The 21,613-nt window shown below is 37.7% G+C and overlaps 1 protein-coding gene across 2 annotated transcripts in view; it reads right to left on the bottom strand.

The window, feature by feature from the left end:
• The window catches only part of LOC122809083 (CD276 antigen-like), a 553,533-nt gene that overhangs the window by 4,220 nt on the left and 527,700 nt on the right, over positions 1-21,613 (bottom strand). The window contains exon 4 of one of the 2 annotated variants that reach the window (XM_044080306.1): positions 12,256-14,934. The exons of the other annotated variant lie outside the window; for it this stretch is intronic. Within the exon in view, the coding sequence (XP_043936241.1) occupies positions 14,885-14,934 (50 nt within the window). The 3' untranslated portion in view covers positions 12,256-14,884. Of the gene's footprint in view, positions 1-12,255; positions 14,935-21,613 lie in introns of those variants that run through there. 2 annotated transcript variants of the gene reach the window in all.

Genomic DNA, 21,613 nt, shown 5'->3' with positions numbered 1-21,613 from the left:
CTACTTCCATATGATAACACAGAGATCCCTGTACTTCTGTTTAACAGGAATACTTTAAGGTACTACCACCTTATGCTTAGTAAATATTTACCTAATTCACAGTTTCAAATTCTCTATTCTGAGAATAATTATCAAGCCCATTGGAGTTTCAGTAGGAACCCTTTAAAATTGTTCAGTGCTCAGTTTGGAAGAAACTCAAACTGCAAGTTCCTAGGAGCCACTAAAGAGTTTGCTAACAGTTAGACCAGGAATATAAAAAGTCCAATTCTAGTCATCTGTTAGGAATGTAAAAAGTTCAACACTATTAACTTCCCTTATATATTTAGGGAGAGAGTTCCATATGTTCCTGCTCTGTGGAGAACATGCCTGCTCTTAACTGATGTTTTAACATCTGTCAATCTCATATATATATATATATATATATATATATATATATATATATATATATATATATATATATATATATATATATTGCTATTGTTGGTATTAAAAATGTGCCCCAAAAATGTAACACCAAGAGAGGCTGCTAATACCTCTGTTGTTAGTGAATTTTGCACAAGAATCAAGGCACCCCTTAAAAGCCAACAGCAAACTGTGTAAAAGGAATGAGTCTCCAATCTCGCTTTATAACAGAGGACTTTCAATCCTTTCACTTGCTTATTGACAGTCTTCTACATCGTCTCATGTCTATTTATTTGGTGAGTGGTATAACAACTGAGAGACCCACAGTGTTCCACAACAGGCTGTACAGTAGAGGTAAAACATGCAATCAAGACCTCTTTCTCTCTAATACTGACACTCCTCAAGAAGTCATTTAAAAAAGTAACACTTTCTCTACACTATCATGATATAATCAGCAAAGTCCAAAGCATTGTCCAACATGTATCCTAAATCTCTCGCAAAACTTCCTGAGGTCAAGCATTTCATTATTTAGAGCAGAAGCATAATGCTTATTTCTAGAACCAAGTGCAGGACATTGCATTTCTTGGCATTAAATTGCATCCCATTTTCAATGATCCACCTGAATAAAAATGTCCAGATGATTTTTACAGTTTATTATGATCATACATATTTGTAGCTATATCCCACCTTAGTGTCATCTGCAAATTTACTTAGGCAGATGCTGTCATATACTGAGAACTCAGACAACAGTAGCCTAAACAGCATGGGACAAAGAACAGATCCCTAGGGAGCCCCCAAATCAGCATTTCTTATTTTTAAAAAAGAATGCTACATTCTCACTTGAAGTTTCTTCCTGATAGGGGTTCCTATTACATTATCGAAAGATAACATAATCGAACAGCCAAAACATCGAAACAGCTGCATTTCGAAGTTTGCATTGTAGGATCGCAGTACAGTGAAGATTGGGATATTTGCCCTTTCCTCACTGTAGTGCGATCTCAGAGTTGGAATATATATTTAGTGAGGGGTGTGGGGGGAGCACAGCCCCCCCACAATAAAAGTTTTAAAATGCGTCCATTTTGATGTTTCGGCCGTTTGATTACGTTATCTTTCGATAACGTAATATGAACCCCCTGATAGCCAATTGGCTATCCAAAGTACAATGTAGCCATTCGTTTTACATTTTGCCAGAATATCAAGTATTCCGTCATAGGGTACCAAATCAAAGGCCTTTGCCAAATTCAGATAAACAATGTCACTAGTGAAGCCCAAGTTCATTGAGCAACAGATGTTATCATAAAACTAAATAAGATTAGTCAAACATGATTGCCCAACAAGGAAATCATGTTGATGTATATCAGTCAGTTCATAGTGAAATATCCCTCTGGAGCAGACTAGGGATTGCTTGCTCAAAATACTTCCCCTGTATTGAGATCAAACTGATATGTCTACAGTTGTCAGGTGATTGGTGAAGATATAATTTGAGTACAGGGACAACTACTTCCTTACATATGTTGGGAAGACATCCCTCCTCCAGTGATTGTGGATAGAATACTAGAAGGTGTGACACCAAGCCTCTTGCTATACCAGAAACAAAATATCCATTTAAGCCATCAGGGCCTGTGGCTGCACTTTTTTATGCCACCCAGTGTCTTTGAAACTCATAAGGTACATTTTGACAAGTATCAGCTCTACCACCTACCTTATAGTTATAATTCTTAAATCTATTTGAAGTGAGACTTTCTTAGCAAATAAATCTGTTAGTTTATCAGGATCTGTAATAGTTCATCCCCCATACTTAACATTAACGGGGGTGTATTTTCTTTCCTAAAGCATCTTAGGTGCTTGAATTGGGCCTTTTTATTCATCCTAGTATTCTCAGCTAGCGGATTCTTATAGTCAGTTCCAATTTTCACAGATAAACTCAATGATGTTTTTTCAGTATTATATGTATTTGATGGTGGCATATGGAGTATATTTATACCTCTTCCAGAGGGATTTTGTTTTATTTTTTAATTGTAATAAATTTGTTGTCCACCATAATGGGAAACACTTGTTGTAATGACTGGCCACATCAACAGATCCAAACCTGTTTATTAAGGAGTGTAATTTACCATAAAAAGTATCCCACTTTTCCTCATTTGACTTTCATTCTACTTGTCTCTTCCACTGCTAAAAGCTAAGCTCCTTTTTAACAGATTCAAACTCGGTTCTGTAAAACTTCTTAAGGGGTACACTAACATATTTTTCACTGTTACTCACAATTTCACATTGAACAGAATAGCGATCTGATTTTCAAAATGGGGCTCTAATGTTACAACTAAACCCAAATTAGTTCTGTGATTTAACCAAATAACATCCAATAAGTTATATTCTGTTCACAGTTGTATAAAATACCCCATTCAATAATTTTATTTGTGACAGTAGACTTGGTAGAAGGGACATTCCAATCAATTCCTGGAAGGTTAATGCCCCCCCATAATTATATTATATCCTTAATGAAAAAAATTCAGATATGACCACATAACCTGTTATGCTGTTTTCCTGAGCTTTGGGGTCTATAGAAGATTTCCACCCTCCAGTCATATTTTGCCAAACTTAATTTTACCATCAAAAGTTCCAGCAACTCAACAGAATGACTAACAGTAGTAGAGACAAACTTAGTGGACAGATATATAGACAAAACATCACCTTTGTGGTTCAAATGAAACATATGGTATCCCCTAAACCCTTAAACAATCAGTGGTTTACTGCAATCATTAAACCAATTTCAGTAAAGCACGATAATTATTTTTCTTCATCTGCTATTGTACATTCTAAAGTTTTGCTGTTTGAGTTCCTGCAAGTACAAAAATATTATATTGCATTATATTTACTATGCATTTGTGTTTAGTAAGGTCATATCTGCACATAGCAATAAATTATAATTTTTTTAGATGCAGACATGTTTTACTAAGAAAAAGTGTATCTATAATAATGCACTGCCTTGAAGTAATAGTTAAGTATTTGCAGTTGTCTACAATCAGTTTGTTTCCTTAGTTACACAGAATTATCGTTGCAGTTTTTAACCCAATAGCACATCTTCCATTATCAAAAACTCAGTGTATGCAAACTTTTTTAACTCTGGGATGGCATTATAATAAATTATATTTTAAGTGTATATAATATTTCCCAGATTGCCTGTTGGAATTCTGAGGGACATACTTATGATCTGTGACAGAGGAACTGAAATGTAAAGTGCAGGGGAATGGGGGAATGTATTCTAAGGCTGAGACTACAGTAAGCAATGTCTTTCATCCTCTCCCATTAAGGGTCGCCACAGAGGATCACCAGCCCGCAGATTGGTTGGCAGTGGAGTTTTTACGGTGTCATGTTGCCAGCCCGGCGCCCAACTTTCACAGAAGGCACACACACACACACACACACACACACACACACACACACACACACACACACACACACACACACACACACACACACACACACACACACACACACACACACACACACACACACACACACACACACACACACATACACACACACTTGCACATACCTGCATGTTTTTAAAACTCACTCAACTGCAGGGAGGACATGCAGATTCTGCACAGAAGGCACTCCAGCCAAGAATCAAACCGGAGAACCTGGTGCTGTGAGGCAACAACGCTAACTGCTGCACCAACACGGCCAACCAAGGCTGAGACTATAGTACCTTTAAGTATTCTACATACTCCAAGGTACAGTACCAGGGTTAGTATTTGTAAGTAGCAGTTATATGGGGGCACACCAACCCAAAAACATCTTAAAAGCACATCAGGAAATTTCAAATGTACATTTTTTTGTCTGAATCCCAGTTTATGTTTTGAAATACTATGATTCACACTATGTCTCACTCTACTCTTAGATATCTTATATGTCATTATTAGCTGAAGTCACAGACCAGAGAAATACCGCAAGTATTACCAGGGTAATAATTAATTTACTTTCTTACAAGAAATATTACTAGCATCTACAGAAAAAAACAATGCAACTGTAAGATCAGCAGGTGAACAGACTTCTGGATAATAGTCATGTGTTTACTACTGCAGTACTCTAAGTACTGGCTGTTCCATAGTTTATATTTAAAAACATGAACACTGAGGTGCCTATACCAGTAGTGTCAATACTGTCATGGCATTGGTATACCAAGTTTACTAGTGACAGAGTCTTAAGTTAATTATCCTCACCCATAAACTGTAAAAATAATCATTCTCACATGTATGATCCTTCCTATTCACACCTCATATAAGTGAAAATGATATTTTCGGTGCACAATCCCTCGCACATTTTGTTAGTACTGGTTTAGAGTTTTATAGCCTTTGAATATCATTTTTTTCTGTTATCATCTAATTATCAATCTGTGGTAATTACTGTAAAGGATACAGGATCCTCTAGAATCAAATCATCTCTAGTGGACATTAACTATACCAAATCTGGAAACATTATTGCCTTAAATAACTACAGTGACAAGGGCAGTCTGGATAGAAATGTAAGATAAACAATAGTTAACTTATCCTATGGCATTCTTTGACAACCATACATATCCACATTACTAGGAATGGTGATAACTAGTCATCCAGTGTCCACTCTTCATTATACGACACTTGTTGGTGAACAGGCTTTCTGTTTCCGTAATGTGAATCTGTTAACTGAATTTAGTATACATAATGAAAACGTACATTATAGCATCTACCTGCCACAGTTTCCCATCCGTAGTCTCCATGCATATTTAACATCTGCAGCTTCAGAAGTGCCACTTTCTTAAAATGGAAAATGTCTCTATTCTTACTGAATAAATACATAAACGAATGATTTACAAGAACCAAAGGTTATAGGCAAATAGAGTCAAAGTCCATATAAACACTGCCAGATTTTCTTGGAAACAGTCTCTAATCTGAAAGTTTAATTGGAAGCATTTAAAAAATCTAGGTATGAACAGCTGATATTACAAGTTGTCAGTTGCTGCATAATTTTGGAACCATTTGTTTCATACAACTGTCCTCTTTCCTGGTCAGATGTACACTAACAACAGTATTTTAGTGGAGTTTATATGTAGACGTCTATACTCATTAACAATTAATCATAAGTATTTTACACCTAATTCTTTATTCAAATGCATTTTAAATTTAATGAGGTTCTCAGCTGGGGTGCCTTCTATATGGAGTCTGCATGCCCTCTGTGTGTCCACAGCATAAGGGATGTCTGGGCTAATGTACTTTGTATCAACCCACTTTACAGAGACAGAAACAATCCAATAAGTCCTTCCAGTCAAAAAGCTCGAATCAGCAAAATTTTGAGGCCAAGCTCTCCATATCCACCCTAGGCAGGTGACTCACCCCTGCACCCTGTGAACTATACAACTAACTCCAAGATTGGTAATTCTCTCAGTGAGTTATAAACATTATCAGTCTGAGACATCTGATTATATAGACTCATTGGCCTGTTGTTCAGTGAGAGGTGTGATGGGAAATACAACAAATACCAGTGGCTGCATTGTGATCCCAAGAGTGTAAGGTCAGCGTGGCTACTTCTCCAAGGTGTCAGCTAGGAACGAAGGATGTCAGTATATGGTACATATCCTGGTCTGCTTTTAAAGAGGAATACTAATCTTTCCCATAGTAGCTATACTTCACTTAGTGCTTTTTGTGTTTAGGGTCAGGAGGCTCTGTGGAGATATATCCTATAAGTACATTTAGAAACAGTCACATGTCACTAAATAAAATCGTACTCACTCGGCAGTCCCTGCTGTTTCAAAGATCCTACCACTCGGACATGGCTTTTAAAACACAAATAAAACATACATAAAAAGCAACTGAAAATCCCAATGAAATATAGGCAACAAAATATGCTCATTAGTAGGAGTCTCAACAAGAAACTCCATTCCCTGCAAGCTGCATATGCAGAATTGTTCACATGAACCTTATACAAGCATGTTAACAGATGCATAGAGGCAGCTGTAAATACCAGGAATAAGTACAGAACTAACTCAAAAAACAAACCACCCTGTTGGAATCACAATATCAATAGGCTGTATAACAGAAAGAAGAAAAGTGTGGCAAAAATTAGGAGATATAGCACTCAGCAGGATGAAAGCACTCATCAGACTAAACAATTTAGAGAACAATTAAAGTCTACTAAAGCCAAATTTGAGGTAAATCTGGCCTCCCAAGCCAAGAACAATGACAAGGCATTCCTTAGCTCTGTCCACAACCTCGAAGGCAATGCACAATTGTGCACAGAGTTCATTATTAATGGAGCCAACTACACTGATCCAGAAGATATAGCAAACCTACTGGCAGACAAACTCATCCCTAACTTTAGCCCTCTCCCCCCTCCCCCACCAAGCTTTCCCTCAGGAAATACCATAAAATAGAACTTTCTTATCTACAACTATGGAGCAGTTCCTCAATGCTCTCTCTAAACCCAAGAACACTGCATTGATGGGCCCTGAGATCATCTCAGGCTGCCTTGTAAATAGCATGAAACATGGCCTATCAGGCCCACTGGAATCACTAGTTAACCACAGCTCCCAAACAGGCTTTGTGCCTCATGAATGGGAACAGCAACTGTCAACCCTCTGCACAAAGGCTGACCATCTACAGACCCTGGAAACTAGAGACCCATAGGTCTCACAAGTCTTATAAGTCTCACATGCAAAATCATAAAATAAATTGGGTCTATATTAAGAGATTGAAAAGACTGGAGAGTGAATGGCTTAAGCATCGAAAATGCTGTACCTCGAAGTCGATCTTGTGGGGGGCTGTTCTCCCCATACCCCCCCTAATTATATATAACAACTCTAAGATCACATTACAGTGAGGAAAGGGCAGATTTTCCAATCTTCACTGTACTGCGATCTCACAAAAAAAATACATCGATGAAAGGCATTTCCTGTGTTAAAGCCATTTGCTCTCCAGCCTGTTTAATTTTATGACAGGAACCTGAAAAAATTATAATGAGAATGATCAATAATGGCATAGGAAAACTCCAGACAACTGGACCTAACCCAGTTTGGTTTCATCAAGGCAAGGTCATATTTACTCAGCCTGATAGACTTCTTTGAGGTCACCAAAGCAATGAATGAGGACAAAACAGTTCACTCTGCCTAGTTTGCCTTGGCTAAGTCATTTGATAAATACCCCACATGGGCATTGTTGACAAACTCGAGCGTTTCGATATTAACCCTTATGTTACCCATTGGATAACCAGCTGGTTCATGCAGAGGACCCAAGAAGTTAGAACTAGGGAGTCCACCTCTACAAAGAGGCCAATCACCACTGAAGTCCTACAGAAATCTATCCTGGGACTGCTTCTTTATGATATCTACTTCTCTGAAGTCAAGGCCAAAATCAAGGGCCTATGGCTGACCAAATTTGCATACTCTTGCAAATTAGGAGCAGTCACAGAATCCCCTGTTGACACTAAAATTATCCAGGAAGGGCTGACACAGACAAATAGCTGGTGTCTGAGCCATTTGACTAGAACTAAATGCAAAGAAATGCATAATAATATCCTTTGGGAAGTCTGATACTCCTGATAACTACCATATTGACAACACATCCCTAAGAGTTGACCCATTAGTGAGGGACAGGCCTTGGGGACACACATAGATAGTAATCTAACCTTTGGACATGGATTAGGGAAAAACAGTTCACACTGCCTATGTTGCCCTGACCAAGTCATTTGACAAATACCTTGCACGGACATTGCTGACAAGTTTAGGTATATACCCTTATACTACCCAGTGGATAACCAGCTGGCTCACAGACAGAACCCAGTAAGTTAGAACTGAGGAGTCCATCTCTGCAAAAATGCCAGTCACCACTGAAGCATCTATCCTGGGACTGCTTCTTTCTGACATTTACTTCTCTGAAGTCAAGGTCAACATCAAGGACTTCTGGTTGACCAGATTTGCACGAAATTGCAATTTAGGAGCAGTCATAGTATCCCCTACTGACACTAATATTCCCCATGAAGGGCTGACACAGACAAATAACTGATGTCAGAGCCATTTGACTAAAACTGAATGCAAAGAAATGCATAATGCTATCCTTCAGAAAGTCAGCTATCCCTGGTAACTACCACATTGACAAAACACCCCTAAGAGCTGACCCAGTCATCGGGGACTTCGGGAAACACATAGTTATCTAGCCTTTGACCATCACATGTCAAAGGTAGTAAGGAAATCATTCTATGTTTTACAACTTATGAACAAAAGTATGGTATCTAGGTCCAAGGAGGTAGTTGTTCCACTGTATTCAGCACTCATCAGACCTATCATTGAGTACAATGTCCTCTTTGGTATGTGTATAACCAGGCATATCCAACAAATGGAATGTCCGAAGAAGTTCCACAAAAATAATACATGGTGTAAATAACATGTCCTCTGCAGGCCTCCTCAAAGCCCTACTCCTGTATTCTGTATCCTACAGGCTGTTGAGGGGGGGAGATGTATGCCTGGCATATACGGCATCATCTGACCCCCAATATGATGGACCTCCTGCATATCTGCAAAATAAAAAGCACCAGAATTACCCATTCTAAAGGCTTAAACCTTGTCTGTAATATAAATTGGACCTGCTAAAGAGAGCAGTACATATCCCAGTGACTGCCCCTTCTCTGAAACAGACTTCCCATCCAAGTGAAGCAGAGTTCCTCCTTAAACTAATTCAAGTGTAACTTGGATAACTGGCTGAAGAGAAGGAAATTCACTCCTATTTTGGCACCTATGTCCCTAAATGACACAAACAGCATGCACATAGTTCAACTCCTAGGCCCCTGCTTGTAAGTATTTTATCTTCAACATCCCTGTTTACACTACCAAGGGTACTAGAGCTTGTCAGAGATTTGGGATACATGGCTAGGCTTAAAAAAGTCCCCAGTGGTAACTAGCCTAGAACAAACCTATGAACTTATGCCATCAGCTAAGCCAACTTAAGAAAAAGGAAGGGATGGAGGGAGTATTACTTCTAACATATATGTGTTTTTCAGTTTTTGGGAGTTGTCACGAAAATGATAACTTTGTGAATAATCTTATGATGCAACAACATTAGCTAAGACAACTTTAAAATGATATGATGAGAACATTACTGCTTGAATATGTGTCTTTCATTTCTTGAAACTGGCAACACATTCATTACTCTTGTAAATATTTTTGAGTCTGTGTCACCTGGGAAACAATATACATTTGTAAAGCACTGCTACTGGTATATAATTCTGTTTATCAGGACTGATTCACTTGCCAAAATTCACTTGAGATGCTAGGTAGTGTTATCATCTGTTATAGTATACCAGGTCCTTCCTGGTGGAGCTAAAGTGCTATTAATACAGAAGAATCCCTTCCTTAAATGAATACTATGAAATGATTCGTCAAAATTCCACAAAGTTAAAAATTTATAACACTGTATAGCTACTAATTAATTAAAATGGCTAAAGGAAATATTTTACAGGAAAACACTGCTGGATGTATATTATCATATATAAACTAAAATGTATAATTCAAACTGCAGAAAAATGCAAGTGCAGTAAGGCACTTGGAAGTATGCATGGCACAGATGTTACCACTATACCTCTCACCTGTCCAGATTTTCGCTGACTGTCCATATTTTTGCCTCTTATTTTTGGTGTGTTCCTCATAACATTGTGGTTTTCTTGCAAATCATTGAGGATTGAAGTCAATAAATGATATCAGATAATGGCAGGCATTTGGGTTTCAGACTTAATATCCTTCAGGAAATATAATAATGTAAACATCTGTCATTCTAGCAACTTTCTACGTTTATAGGAACAATATTTAAAATCTGTCCCTATGTTGGGCCTTTGTCCCCCATTTTTTTTCTGGCTTTGTCCAGATTTCTTGTGCTGAGAGGTTAAGAGGTATGATTACCACACACCCAGAGCTCTTACCTCACAATACCAGTGTATGTGTGGTACTATCTGTACCATGCACATACCCTCATGTCCTACTACATACATGCATACATGTGCACATATAACTTTTTGTCTCAGGCATTGGTGTCACTTGAGCCCACTGGTAGGTGAGACAGAGAGGTGGTACGTTATTTTTCAGCTACAGTATTTTAAATGTTAATTTTTAGAGAATGGTAGAGAAATTATATATTTTATACTTTACTGTGTGTAAATGTGGAAAGTAATGCACTGTATCCAGCACTGATAACCCATTAGCTCTGTTAAGAAGGACATTGTAGCCCAAATGCTTTAGCATATCTGTTTTATTTTAAAAAGATACTTTATCACCTCTGTTTTCCAAATGTTTAATAGTAGTGGACCAACACAGCATTTATTTTCTATCTTACCATACTAATTATGAAAACCTTAAAATGTGTTTCTTCTTAAAATATTTCCAGACATGAGCAGGGTGGCAATTGAATGGAAAGGTCTCTGCCTCTCAACTCAAAAGTCCTAGGTTCAATACTACTCTTTAATCACCATATAAGCAGACTCTGCATATTATCACTGCACCTACATGGATTCTCTGAGTGCTCTGGTTCCTCTCACATTCCTAAAAGATGCTCGTTGATCTGCTCCGCTAAATTGTCCAAATATATTGCTCTTATGCTTATCCTTGTGGCTTGGATTGTGGCTATAAAGGGTCCTGAAATGGCCTGTTCACTTACTTGATAAAAAAAAAAAACAAAAGAAAATTGTCCAGGAACAGCCATTACTTTATTTTTTAAAAAGTATATAGTAATCATTATGCAGTCATAGCAGACCAGGAAAAAATTATCACAACAGAACTCCCGGTACATATGATTTTATAATACGAGCAAAGTTAATACATCTTAACCCATTATTTCCAAATTCATAAACTCAAGCAAGGTTAGAATCAACACATAAACAGAAATAATGTCTGTGGAAGTGGAAACTTGGTGTTTTAGAATACCCTTGTAAGAAAGGGGTTAACATAATTTTATTTAAACCTGATGTATCAAATGCCCCCCCCCCCCGCGCTAGAACAAAAATATCATGCAAAGCAAGCATGTTTGAAGGTGGAGCTGTGTTCTCCTCACACTTAAATATAACAGTACCAGGGCTGCACTATATTACTGACTATATTACTGCTGTAAACTACAGTGAAATGTGTTACATTAAGTGCACCATCTATAAAGTATTCACTTTACATTATGTAATAACTTGACTACAGTAAAGGCATTTAGGCCAGCAACTATAAGTATGACTTTATTTCAACAAACTGGCTTGTGCAAATATCCACATAAACAATGTGCAACAGAGGTATAATGTCGATAATATGTAGAAGACAAAGTTCTTTCTGTTTTCTTGCTCTATTTTTTTTACCATGATCAGTGCTGTCCATAGTAGCCAAGACTAAAAATCCTATGTATTGTTAAACCAGGGAGATAAATAACAAAAGTGATTGACCACATTATGAGTGTAAAAGAAGTGTAACAAACTCTGCACCTATGACTGGTATTCTTTTAGTTGTAGGCAGTCATGTAAGATACGCACCTGTGTTTACATGGCATTGTGCATTTCCAGCACTAAGCTGATGTTCCAACCTACAACTCGGCCAACTGTTGAAAAAGCACTGTGTCAACATTTTTTTACTCAGGTTTCATTTTACTATGATCATAAAGCTGCATACAGGAAACACTAATTCTCTGTGCCACATAGTTTAAAATGCTCATTTGGAAAACCTTGTTGCATGAAAAGTGTCTTTACACTAATTCATAGAGTATAACCAACCTGTTTTGTTCACTGTTTGAACACCAAAGACAAATATCTAGAGGAATTCAAACAAGGGTCCATTTTCATCAGTTCATAGCATTTATTAACAAACTGTGAAAGTATAATCCTGGTCTGCAACAGATTACAGCTTGGTAAACCCATAATGGGGAAACTAATGAACATAAACGACAATTAAGTTTGTGCTAGTTGATATTTACACATTTATTGAACCATACAATTTCTGTATTATCGTGGAGTATATTCAGCCACTGCCTTAACCATCTGAACCACTTGAACCATTAATGATTCAAAAGTTATAATTGTTAGCTAAGAATAAATAAAGTGGTTAACAGCATGTATAGATGCACTCTATACACACAGATTAGCTGGCAAAAAACAATGGCACATCATGTCCATGCAGGAAAATTTATTAATTAAAACAATAACAATGAAAGTTTTAACTACCATTACCTTTCATTAGACTAAAGATTCTTTGCATCCATGTGTACTGACTATCCAAGCTGAATTATAAACAATCACAATTTGAAGATGTGCAAAATTCACTCATGCAATTTTTAAATCTTTTAAAACAGATTGAATACTAAACTTTTAATTCAGACCATGAGCAACAGAATAACTAATAAGGCCTTTCATTTAGATTCTTCTTTAAACAGTTTACTATCACAATTTCTTCTTCCATTGCTACAAGAAAGCTGATCGATGGATACAGGGCATATATTGGCTACTAGAAAAAAAATGTTTTAAGCACTCCAGCAAGAGGTACTAAGAGGTGAGTAATCTTTTAAGTTTATGGTTATAGGTTGGATAGAGACAAGTATTTGATGTAGAAGGCTGAGAGGATTAAGCTGGACTGTTGTTAAAATACTAATTAGTTGTGTTGTGTATAAAAGAAGAGCTCTAGCACTGACTACCAGAGAGAAGTTGGTCTCTATGCACAGGGTAAATTTTAATTGTTTTAGGAAATTAACATGACTGTAGATGATGGAGTAATTTCACTGTTGCAATCTTCACTTTTTGAGACACCCTGCTGTGCAGGAAGCCCACATCGAGCCAGTGTTCCGAAGCTCTTCCAGTACCAGGACATCAGCACTATAAACGGAATGTCAGTCAGTGCCGTATTTGGATCTTCCTTGCCAGAACAAGGTTCAGGAGGATCCTCCTAGTCTTAGAAGTAGAGTGGTGACTCTGCACTGGCCTGGTCTACTGGAAGTTATCCAATTCAGTGGCTCCAGAGGGAGGGGCTTTTAAAACAGGGGAGCTCACATGGTTCCAAGGGAAAATATACGTGATTGCCACCCCAACCTTGTGAAAAATAAACACAGGAAAAAAGGGGGCAAGTTAGAGGGGAACAAGGACTAGAACAGTGAAACTACTCGAACATCTACAATTCTGATACACTCCTAACACAACTGTACTATGTTCATCATACTTTTCACTGTTGCAGTCTTAATTTTTTGGGAGGATTTCTAAAGCAGTTAAAGGAAAGATGAAGTGGAGGCACATTTAATTGAAATTAGCCCTTGTAGGCTAATAAATGCAAATCCTGTTCTGGTTCTAAATGCTGCCCCTAGGTTGCAGTGCTTTAAGATGGTTCACTAGAGAACCATGTAGCTGCTTCCAAAATTGCCTGAGTTGATACTTCTCTGAGAAAGGTTGTGGTGGCAGCTGTAACCGAAGTAGAGTGAGGTCTAATGTGATCTGGCACCATAACATTGCTAAGAAAAGGCAGTACTATTCCCATAACCACTTAATAGAGGGATTGCTTGTTTATAGGTTTCTCTGCCTTTCCTTTTGCAAGGCAAACAACTAGTTGATCAGTTTTTCTGAGTTGTTGTGTTCTATGCAAATACAGTCTCAGCTGTTTGTGCACATCCAGGGAATGCAGCGTTCTCTCTGCTGTACTGTTCAGCTTAGGGAAAAAAAAAACAAGTAACTGGATGGTCTAGTTCAGGATAATTTCAGTAACTACTTCAGGCATAAAGGAGCGGTTGGTATACTATCCTGATGAAAAACCAAGAAATGCTCTTTGCATATTAATGCTTGTAGATCTGAGGTATGCCTAGCAGAGGTGACTGCAACCAAAACAGTGTTTTTTTTATGAATATGACTTAAATAAGGAATTAAGCTGCAGGCTTGAAAGGAGACAGAGTTTCTTTCTGTAGAACATAATTCAAGTCCCATGGTGGAGCCATTTATTTTTTTTTGATGGTCTAAGGTGACTAACACTTCTCAAAAAACATTCAACAGAAGGTCTAGAATAAAGAAGGCAATCCACTGGTATGCAGACTGAAACACCTGAAGCATGTCTAAGTGAAGATAAGCCAGATTTGTACTGAGGTCAAGGTTCTTGGATCGACACCAGGAGAATTATTTATTTATTTATTGCATTTGTTTACCGGGAAAGTCCACAGGGCCGGAGAAGAGCCCATTTTCAGTGGAGGCCCAGGGAGAAAAGCTCCAAATACAGTTACATACAGATAAAATGTTAACACAATAAGTACAGTATATAATACAATAGTAGCACATAAAATAAAGCATAATTATACAGAAAATGTTAAAATAAGATCTTTTCTATTTCATCAGGCATTATTTTCTAGCCTCCTTAATAATGTTTGATACATCGTCAGGGAATTTGTTCCTGCCTAGGGAGAAATCATTGAAGTTGTCAGTCTCAGAATGTCTTGACTGGGGTGCAGAGGACACCCCTTGTTCTGTGCTAGGAGAGCCAGTTTCTGTAGCAGTGTCTCACGTTTTCCTCTTGCCATTCTGAAAAACAGAGGAAACCAGTGTTACCTTGGCCACAAAGGGGCTATAAGGATCATATTTTGGCCTCTCCTTCCATGCCTTTGTCAATACTCTGGGGATCAAGGATATCAGAGGAAAAGCATGAAGAAACCAACTTGTCTCATTCAGGAAAAAGGCATCAGTCATGCAGAACTGTGGCATTACTAACCTTAAATAGAACTGTCATAACTGCCTGTTCAGATGATGAGCAAACATATCTATCTTTGGCACAACCCACTTGTTTTTGAGGTCTTGAAACATATCCCTGTAAAGGAGTTTATTAGTGATGATCTGCCTAAGCCTTGCTGAGTTTTTTTACCATCACACTGTGGTCTTAAGGGATGCATGCTGCCTTCAGATAGATTCCCTTCCAAAAAACCATTTCCCCAGGCTTGCATTGTTGACTTGCATAGCTAAAACTAGTGAGTATCCTCCACTTTTTTACTTATTACACCGCTGTGGTGTTGCCTGTTTGAATATGGAGGACTTTCTCTGACTTGATATGAAAAACATTTTTTAACAACTAGGATGAGTGCGATCACCCCTTGACATTGATGTGTTTGTTCTTCATACTATGATAAATTTCAGGCAGTATCATTCTTTTAGAATGCTTAACACCCACTTGTCCTGAGTGACAGCCTCCTAGTTCCATACCTCTCAACTCTCCAGATTTTTGCATAATGTCCAGATTTTTGCCTGATATGTTTGTTTTATTCCTCATAAAATTTGTGACTTTGTGGCATATCATTGAGGATGGAAGTTACTAAATAATGACAGATATTTGAGTTTCAGATTTCATATCCTTCAGACAATGCATGGTAATGCAAAACCTTTGATTCTATTATCTTTCTAAGTGTATAGGAGCTGTAGAATAGTGTGTGTGTGTGTGTGTGTGTGTGTGTGTGTGTGTGTGTGTGTGTGTGTGTGTGTGTGTGTGTGTGTGCGAGCGCTGTACCTTTAAGAAGTGTTTCAAGGTTGGCACGTACATATAAATGGCAAGCACGTGCTAGCTTCAGTGCCATTTTGAGAGTGCAGCCAGCGAATGAACATGTATGAGTGTAATAGCTAATTCGTTTATAAATTTATCTAAGTTAAAGTTATTAAGCCTCAATCCTGATGTGTTTGTACATAATAAAGCTGCTTGAACAGAATCCACAAAGACTTGTCTATTTTTATCCTGACTGAACGAGCGACATGGTGTTAGAACCGGGATGCCAGAGACTGCTTTTCAGAGCTACAAAGTGCAGAGATAACAGTGAAGGTACACTAAGAGAAATGAGCATGAAAAAGGGCCAGAAACAAACCAAAGGTAATGAAAACTTGCACAAATGATTTATTTTATAAAAAGATAAAACAGAGCATTACAAGGGCACAAACAGAGCATTACAAGGGCACAAACCACATTATTAAACAAGTGAGAGGCACAAATGGTTTAATAATTAAACAAAATGTTTAAAATTAAGATCTTTCATAAAACAATTATTAAAAAGCACACAAGGGGTCCAGAATTACCTCAGAATTGCAAAATGAGCATGTTTAAAACAAAATGGGAATGTTTAGAGTAAAATGAGCACACAAAAAAAGTATAATGGGTATGAAAAAGATTAAACGAGCAAAATTAATACAATAAGGGCAAAAAGAGTACATTAAGCATAAATAAAGCAAGGCGAAAGCATGTTTTTATATATATATATATATATATATATATATATATATATATATATATATACATACATATATATATATATATATATATATATATATATATATATATATATATATATACATATATATATATATATATATATATATATATATATATATATATATATATGTGTGTGTGTGTGTGCGTGTGTATGTGCGTGCAGACTTTCAAAAGCTTTCGCTGGTATGTGTTAATATGGCTGATGGATTTCGAAAACCATCATCATAGGTGTTTGATCGGAATATTGCAGAGAATTGGAGAATATTTGAGCAAGAGTAAGATATTTTTATACAAGCAGCTTATTCTGACAAAGATGCATGCATCAGGGCATTCATTTTGCTTAATCTAGCTGGGTCAGAGGCCATTGAAAGAGAGCATTCATTTGTGTATGCACCAGCAGTATATGAGGAAGAAGGTGAAAACTGTCATATTGTTGTACAGGCTGAATCAAGGGAAGACCCCCAGTGTTTTAAGCCCAAGTTCAGGGAAATGTGTATTCCCAAGACTAATATTACATTAGAGGGGCATTTGTTTTACATGAGAGATCAAAAACCAGATGAAACCTTTGCAGCTTATATAACAGACCTGAGAAGCAAGGCTAAAATATGTCAGTTTGGTGACTTAAAAGATGAGTTGATAAAGGACAGGCTTGTGTGTGGTATTAATAGTCCTGCAGTGTGAAAGAGTTTGCTTCGTGACAGTGATTTAATGCTGAGCAAAGCTATTGAGATTTGTCAAGTCCATGAAGTTACCGAAAGGCACACAAGTATGCTTGCGAGTGGAGTGATAAGAACATGGTTTCTGCAAACTCCAGAGCAAATGAAGACAGCATGCAACACATGGCTAGCAGAAGCAGGCCTAAGCACATGACACCTGCCACCCCTGCAGGCTCCCCAGGTAAAACCCATAGTTTTCCAGCAAGTTCTAAGAAAAGGACATGCTCCGTGTAATACAAGGGTGAGGCAGCAAAACCCAAATCCAGCTTTATTGTTAACTTTCACAACTGTGGTGCCAATCGTGAGTCTACAAGAGGAAAAATGCTTAGCATTTGGTCAGCAATGCTACCAGTGTAAAAAATGAAACCATTTTCAAAGGTTTTGCAAATCAAGTAAACGTCATATAGTTATGAAGAAGGGTCACTCAAAAAAAGCACATTGATTGTATAGAGAGTTGCAATTCTTCTTTCTCTGTAGATGGTGTATCAGTATTTGGTGAAAAGGTTGATGCAATAAATTTGTTGGCAAAGAATGAAGTGTTTTGTACTGCCCAGATCAATGGTAAATCCACCGAGGTTAAAGTAGACATTGGCTCAAAGTAAATGTATATCAGCAGACACATTTGCTAAGGTGAGAACTGGTGAACAACTCAATGTGGCTAATTGTGGAAAACGTGTTGCTTATGAAGGTCATTTAAATTCAAACCAAAGGCTCAGTGATGCTTTCATGTTATCTGGCTAGGAACTGTTACAGCTTGTTATTCTATGTAGTCAGAAGACCTATGCAGTCTCAGAGACAGTCTGAGAATTAATTTGCTTTCTTTTACCAAAGAAGTTCATCTTTGCTATTTTCTCAGACTACGCTGATGTTTTTGATGACAAGTTGGGCAAACTTACAGTTGTTTATTCTATGTAATTAGATCAAGAGATCAGTCCAGTGGCTAGACCAGCAAGGAAAGTTCCGATAGCTATGCAGAATAAAGTTAGAGCTCAGCTGGATAAAATGGTGCAGCAAGGTGTAATTTGTCCAGTTACAGAACCAACTGAATGGGTGTTGTTCATGGTAGCAGCCTAGAAAAAAGGCTCAGATGAAATCAGAATATATATTGACCCAAGAGATTTGAAATAAGCATTAAGGAGACCACATCATCCAATGCATACAGTCAAAGAACTTGCAACTTAATACCACTCTTTTTTTCTGTCTTGGATGCAAAAAGTTCATTTTGGCAAGTGATGCTTGATCACAAATTCTCATTACTGACTACTGTCAGTACCCCATTTGGCAGATAGATTCCTCAGGATGCCATTTGGAATAAATTCTGCAAATGAAGTTTTTCAGAGTGCAATGCAGCAATATTTTTCAGGTTATCCTTGTGCCGTAATAGTAGATGATTTATTGGTTTTAGGCAATGGTGAAGCATAGCATGATAGAAACCTTAAGAAAGTTCTAGACAGAGCATGTGAAGTGAACTTAAAGGTCAATTATCTGAAATGCAAATTCAGACTACTGGAAGTTAATATGTAGGTCATTTATTCACTAGCACTGGCTTGCGACCAGACCCGTCCAAGCAAGCATCCATTCTTGTGATGCCAGCACAAGATAATCTTCAGGCTCTACAACATTTTCTTAGTATGGTCAACTATTTAGGCAAGATTATACCAGACTTCAGTGAGTTGACAGCACCTTTGAGAGAGCTTATGTGCAAAAATATTACATGGTCTTCATTAGAACAGCACCAGAGAGCATTTGAAGACCTTAAGCAGAAAATTGCCACCCCACCTACAGTAAGATACTATAATGTCAATAAATCAGTGACTCTTTCATGTGATGCTTCAAAATTTGGTCTTGGTGCAGTTAGTCTTCAATACAGCACACCAGTAGCCTATGGATCCAGAACTCTTACCCAAAATGAAATGCAATATGCTCAAATTGAGAAAGAACTTTTGGCAATAGTGTTTGCATGTTCAAAGTTTCATAATTATATCTATGGTCGAGCTATTCAGATCAAAACTGATCACCAACCTCTAGTTACTATTATAAAGAAGCCTATGCATTCCACTTCAGTGAGATTACAAAGAATGATGCTCAAATTCCAAAAGTACAACTTCAAAATGGTCTGTACAAAAGGCAGACTTCTTTATCTGGCTGATACCGTATCCAGATCTCCCAGAAATACAACAGAACAGCTTCCTGCAGAGAATTTTGACTTTGACATCATGGAAGTGCATACTTTTTCTACCATGAGACTTGATGAGCTGAGAGATCATACAAAGACTGATCCTATTTTGCAAAAGCTCAACCACGGCATTAATGCTGGATGGCCATCAAAGCAATGTAGTGTACCACCTGAAGTGCAAACTTATTTTCCTTATAGAGATGAGATGTTGATGGAAGATGGCATTAATTTCAAAGCTCCTAAAATTGTTGTTCCTGCTTCCTTACAACATGAATATATCCAGATTTTGCATCGTGGTCACCCAGGTTGTAAATCCACCAAAAGAAGGGTGAGATAACTGGCATTTGGCCTTCTCTAGTAAAAGACGCTGATAAAGTACTTTTTTCTTGTTCAGTATGCAATAGTACTAAACTGCATTTGCAAAAAGAACCACTTAAGCTAAGTCAAGTTCTTGAGCTATCTTGGTCAACAGTAGCCACTGATATATTTGAAGTGGAACAATCAGTGTTACTTAGTGTTGGTAGACTAACTTGAACTGGTTTGAAATTGACTTACCACCTAATCTAATGTCCACTGCTGTTATCACCAAGTTGAAACATAATTTCTCAGTCCATGTTAGTCCACGCAAAGTTATTTCCGACAATGGTATCCAATTTACTAGTCAGTAGTTTCAGAAATTTGCAAAAGAATGGAACTTTTTACATGTTACTAATAGTTCAGAATATCCACAGTCAAATGGACTAGCTGAACATGCAGTACAGAGTGCAAAACAATTACTTGAGAGGCCAAAGTGTGATGATACCGATGTCTTTTTGAATTTACTCAATCTCAGAGACATACCCTGTGATGATATACTTGGCTCGCTTGCTCAGCGGCTTCTATCTAGGCAAACCAGAACAACATTGCCTATTAGTTTCAGTTTGTTGAGACCTAAAGCTAAGAACAACAGAACAATTAGAGCCCAAATATTCAGAAAGCATTCTTTCCAGAAGTCCAGTTATGATAAATCGAGCAGATTTCTTCACCCATTGAAAGAAGGAGAGACCATGAGGATACAAATGGCGAAAGGTTTCAACCGAATTGGTCAAGTAACAGGTATCTGTACCAAGCCAAGATCCTACTTCGTAGAATCTGAGGGTGTGGAGCACAAGAGAAATCGCCGACATCTTCTTCCTGTACCAGAACTGATATCATAGCATTGTTCCTGTGATACAGACTCTAGATCTCAGAGAAATCCAAACAATGTTCCTGTTGCAGAGCGTGTCTTAACTTCTACTTCCATTCCTGATGCCCCCAAAGTTGAACATTCAGAGACAGTCCCACTTGCTAGACCTAATTCTAATTTGTATGTCAAATGATTTGGTTGTATTTACAGAGCTAGTGTGAAATACGCAGCAACCTGGACATAATTGTCTATATGTATTTAGTTCTGTATAACTGCATGACAAAGAATTATTTGTATTGATTGCATGTCAATTAATGTTGTCAACATTGCATGACTTATTTCTCAAAGATGGAGGATGTAGAATAGTGTGTATTTATTGTATCTTTAAGAAGCATTTCAAGGTCGGCACATGCATATAAACAGCAAGCACGTGCTAGCTTTAGTGCCATTTTGAGAGTGCAGCCATAGAGTGAGTGTGTATGAGTGTAATAGCTAGTTTGTTTATAAGTTTATCTAAGTTAAAGTTATTAAGCCTCAGTCCTGGTTTGTTTGTACATAATAAAGCTGCTTGAATAGAACCCACAATGACTTGTTTATTTTATCCTGATTGGAAGAACGACAGGAGCAGTATTTAAAATTTGTCCCAGTTTTTGGGACTTTGTCCCCCCATTACTGTTGGCCTAATCCAGATTTCTTGGAGTAAGAGGTTGAGAGGTATGCCAATTATTCATAAAGCCAGATAAGCTTCATCCAAGTTTTGCGAGAGGAAGGGAAGGAGGGAGTGTTGGCTTGAGCTGTTTTTAAGCACAGAGAGGAGAAAGGGCAACTAAACTAAAGTTAGCCATTGTTGATCCCTTGGTGAGAGTCCCTAACCCTGAGGGCCTCTGTCCTCTCTTTGT

This window comes from Protopterus annectens, chromosome 8.part0 (genome assembly GCF_019279795.1).
Source record: "Protopterus annectens isolate FY-2018-M chromosome 8.part0, PAN1.0, whole genome shotgun sequence".
Lineage (NCBI taxonomy): Eukaryota > Metazoa > Chordata > Ceratodontiformes > Protopteridae > Protopterus > Protopterus annectens.
The sequence above is the reverse complement of the archived record's forward strand: the minus strand, read 5'-3'. Positions and strand labels throughout refer to the sequence as shown.